Source organism: Pinus tabuliformis, chromosome 6 (assembly GCF_031772625.1).
Source record: "Pinus tabuliformis cultivar Carrire ecotype Pingquan chromosome 6, CPIR1, whole genome shotgun sequence".
Taxonomy (NCBI): domain Eukaryota; kingdom Viridiplantae; phylum Streptophyta; class Pinopsida; order Pinales; family Pinaceae; genus Pinus; species Pinus tabuliformis.
The window spans coordinates 1,506,274,778-1,506,279,110 of record NC_142292.1 but is presented as its reverse complement, the minus strand read 5'-3'; the positions used below and the strand labels follow the sequence as shown (position 1 = coordinate 1,506,279,110).

Genomic DNA, 4,333 nt, shown 5'->3' with positions numbered 1-4,333 from the left:
AGAGAATGTTCACCTCACTATTGTAATTTACCTATTGAGACAAAGTGGAAAGATGATCCTTCCTTCTACCAGTAATTACGGTCAAGCCACAAAGTGTGTGGATTACCTAATTGTTGTAATCTAGTAGCTTAAATAATAAACATATTGAGGATAAAACAACAATGTTTAGAAATTGATCAAATTAGCAAAAGTGAGTTGCACATCAAGCATAGGATAATATGTGCAAAACAAACAAAATGCAGAAACTTTTTGTGAAATCTAAAATGCAAGCAACAACTAAAGTTTCCAGAGCTTAATGAAAATGGAAACAAGAATGACATGAAATATATATATAACTTTAAGCCAATAAAATTAACTTAACACTTGGATTTCAGCATTCTGAATCGATGCATGAAAACCCCAAGTGGTTTATGAGACACTGCTACATCACATATCGAAGAAAATTAGAAAATTTAAATTCAATATGATCATCGTAAAAATCACTCTAAGCATCCATGGCATATTTCACTCCAAACAAACATTTCTTTCGAGTCCATTACATTAAAACGTTTTCATAAATTTTACTATGTAACAATAAATTTAAGCGAGAAATAAAATTATTACCTACAGAATTACATTAATATCTGATATTCTGGCCTTGACAAGGCCTAAATTTAAGATCCCCCAACCTGCAGAATAGCATTAATATCTGAAATTATGGCCTTACTTGACAAGGCCTAAATTCAAGATCCCCGAGGAGGTGTGAAGCCACGATTTCTCCTTGGCCTTCATGAGTAACACCCTTGTCCAAGCAATCCACCCCTCCCATGACATCCTCTTGTCCCAAGTTGTACCCCACTCTAACATTAGCCTCAGCCCTGTCTCTGCTTCCTTATCTGCTTCATCATATCTCCCCTGGGAATTGTATATCTGAGTAAGAACAACATGGGGCTCTCCTATGAAAGGATTAAGCTCACAAGCTTTTGCGAGAAGGGTCTCCGCCTTCTCATGGGTCTTCTCCACAGGGGGCATACAAACAGCTTCCCAATAGAAATCTCTGGCAGTCACCTGATCTGATGGAAATAGAACAGCTCTGCAGTGATCAAACATGGGGGATCACAAGCTCTATTTCTTCAAAACCCCTCTTCTTCTTCTCTTCTTCGTTCTTCTGATTCCTTTCTTCCTTCTGGAGCAGTTTCTCCTCCCTCACAATTACAGTATAGAGAGCTCCCATTCGAGAAATGGAATTCATCCAAAGCCCAAGCTTACCATCTTTCAAATTATAAAAAATTGCAGGGAATGGTATACTAACATTGGATAGGAGGCAAGAGATGTGAGAACGAGAAGAATTCATAGAACTGGCCAAGTTTATAGGGAGGACACATTCCTGTCATATCCCCTTTATCTGTGGCCTCTTTGGTAGCAGCCATAGCTGTCATGGCCTCAGATTTCCCCTCTTTCGAGGATTTGTTTCTTCCTTCACCCTTAGAAGAATGTTGGTTTGAGTTCTCCTCTCCATCATTTCTTTTTCACTAGCCTCAACCTTACCTTCAAATTTTTGAAAGGTCTCTGGTTTATTGTCTTTTCCATCCTTGTTTGCTTCTTTTCTTTCTTTATTGCTAGGTAAGATTTCTTTACAGCAACATTGTTGTTTTGTTCAGCCACATTCTCTGTCATTGTGTGAGATGATTCTTTTCCACCTCCCTGCCCAGACCGAGGTTCCCCTTGCTTTCCTAAAGAACCAAAGCATGTTGTACAGGCAACAATGTCTAGTAATCTTCTAATTTGTGCAACTGCATGCTCTTCAGTGTAGTCCTCTACAAAGGAAAAATAAATGAAAATCATATATAGAGTATTATGCAAAATTTGAGTATAAACAATGCATATTCTTCTTTGCATATATATTTGAAGCACGTATGCAAGTAGAAATTCAGTTTAGATCACTTCAAGAAATAAGAGAATAATTTTCTAATATTATGATTTAACATTATTTCTGACCCCTTTTCAAGATAAAAACATTTATATTTAAAAGAAAGGCAAGACAAAATTTCTAGCTATCTCACCGAACTTGTTCAGATGGGGGAGCAGAGTTATTGGTTACCTTCTACAATAGTAAGGGCACAGGGATTCAAGGTTGCAACATCTGATGAATCCCTCAACCTGTTGCCACGAACCTGGTATAATTCAATTTTTTACCAAGTCATGGATACTTCAAGAAAACTAAGATGGCCAATGTTGCCATGGTCACACTTAAGCTTTACAAACTAATAATAGAACTAGTTTCATTGTACATGGCTATTTCTATCTTGACACGAACACCTGTGTTGTTAATGCAAGTAGGGTCATACCACATGCTATCCTGAACAAAACCAATCAATTGCAATCCACCAGCCCGTCAAACAATCCCATTATTTAATGAGCTTCTGAACTACTGATTTTCTTACCTCATGGGACAAAGAATAGTTGGTCAAATGGAATGTCTCCACATTCACAGCCAATAATCGGCATAAATCAAGAATATGGTCTATGGAAATTTCCTGTTTCCATAAAACAAACATATATTAAAATCTATTGTCGAACCAAACATAACAATCCATAGGTCTGGATGCTGCAAGATTGGATTATATTCATCATAATTCTTAAAGTTGGATCGAACATCTATGACAAGACTTATGTTACCACCTACCATCATAAGCACTGGATAATATTTTTTATGAGATAGCGTACCTTTAGAATAACTTGAGAATCATCTGGAGTGTTCAACTGTGACGTCTAGCATAGTAGGAAAGACTGCAAGCAACAAATGATACCATATAGACATTGGTTGCCACCATAACAATTTCTTATTTTTAAAAGCAAACGGAGACCTCATATTTGTATTGATATAAAAGTACTAAGATCAGATGAACTTGTGAATAGCCAAGAAGCTGCCCACAGCTGGTCTTTGCCTTTTCAACCAATTAATCACATCGAGGTCAGAGAGAACAACCACCGAAACGTAATGACAGGGCATCAGAGGGTAACCACAACAGTATAAGAACATCTAATATTACCATATAAAAGACATTTCACAAGGACACTTTATGAAGATGAGTACAGAGAGATTATGAATCAAAGAGTTTTGACTCAGACAAGGAGCAAGCAATTTTGGTGAAAATTGAGCCTTTGGAAGCTGAAAAAAGTTTATGAATTAAAAAGCTTTGACTCAGACAAGAATCAGGCAATTTTGGTGAAAAGTGAGCTTTTGGAAGCCGACTTACAGATGGTACCTATAAATCCCTTGCCTGGGGTGGATTGAGTTAAAAGAAAAAAAAAAAAAACAACAACAGGATTGAGAATTTCTTTGTAAAGTGGATATTTTTGAATAACTAAAAGAGTATCTATTTGTATTTACTACATACCCTTGAAGAATGTGATTTCCATTCTTTTTTATTTAGGTTGTACTACATATTTTTTTTAAATGATATCTGTTCCTTTTTGTCAAATAGAGGATTTGCAATACTTTTCCTTGAAAAAGGAAAAAGGAAACCACTCAGGTTGTAGAACACCATCATTTTTTTATCAGTAACTTTACATTGAAGTATGACATAAAAAATTTTTGACTCCTAAAGATGAATAGACAAAATTTTAGATGTTTGAAAGTAGTTGTTTTGCAAGCTTTATGTGCAATCCCTCACTTGAAATGGATTGGCGTTAATGAGATAGACAATGAGCATGTTGAGATAGCAAAATTGTTGGTGAGACGAATATTTCTGTCAGATCTCCAGCTCATTGGTCGTTCATCATTTAGGGAACATCCAGCTAATTGGGAGTACATCAATTGGAGCATTGGGGGCTGTTTGTGAATCATATATAGAGCTCCAACAAATGGCATTGGAGCTTTCATCTTGGGGCAGCCTTGGTGAATTATATATGAAGCTCCAAATATTGCCAATTATATCAACTATCCATCTAGCAACTAATGTTACTATTGTGCGAAGAAAACTGTTCGTTTGTTCGTAAGTAATGTACCAAGAGATGAGACCATGAGAAGGAGAATCGGGTGTCTTCTTTATGGCTTCTTGCATGGGCTAGCCATGGATATAATGAATCCTCTCCTCTCACTTCCCCGTATACATCCTTGCCTCTTGTGTTATCTCCACTTGCATTCAATCCTCAAAATTTCTAGCAGAATGCATAAGTGATTAAATAAAGAAAGCATCATCAAGAAGCAAAGAGTGAAGGCAAAGGTGGATTATTTTGGCAATAGTAAAAGGGGCAATGCCTGTCTTTGAAATAATATTTTAGGAAATTATAGATGAATTTTAAAATAAATATCAGCTGTATTTTCAATCTATAAAATTAATGAATGAAA

At 36.2% G+C, this 4,333-nt stretch overlaps 1 protein-coding gene across 3 annotated transcripts; it reads right to left on the bottom strand.

Moving 5' to 3' along the window:
• Positions 1-533: 533 nt before the first annotated feature.
• Positions 534-3,604, bottom strand: LOC149264374 (protein REDUCED CHLOROPLAST COVERAGE 1-like). 3 transcript variants are annotated; one of them, XM_089389604.1, is made up of 3 exons: positions 2,424-3,604; positions 2,081-2,153; positions 534-1,796 (listed from the first exon to the last, which is right to left on the bottom strand). In XM_089389604.1, the coding sequence occupies exons 1-3, from the start codon at positions 2,535-2,537 to the stop codon at positions 1,498-1,500; spliced, it is 486 nt and encodes a 161-aa protein (XP_089245730.1). In that variant the 5' UTR covers positions 2,538-3,604; the 3' UTR covers positions 534-1,497. The 3 variants fall into 2 exon arrangements, with proteins under 3 accessions (XP_089245730.1, XP_089245733.1, XP_089245734.1); XM_089389608.1 differs by having other exon boundaries at positions 2,081-3,604.
• Between the last annotated feature and the right edge of the window lie 729 nt (positions 3,605-4,333).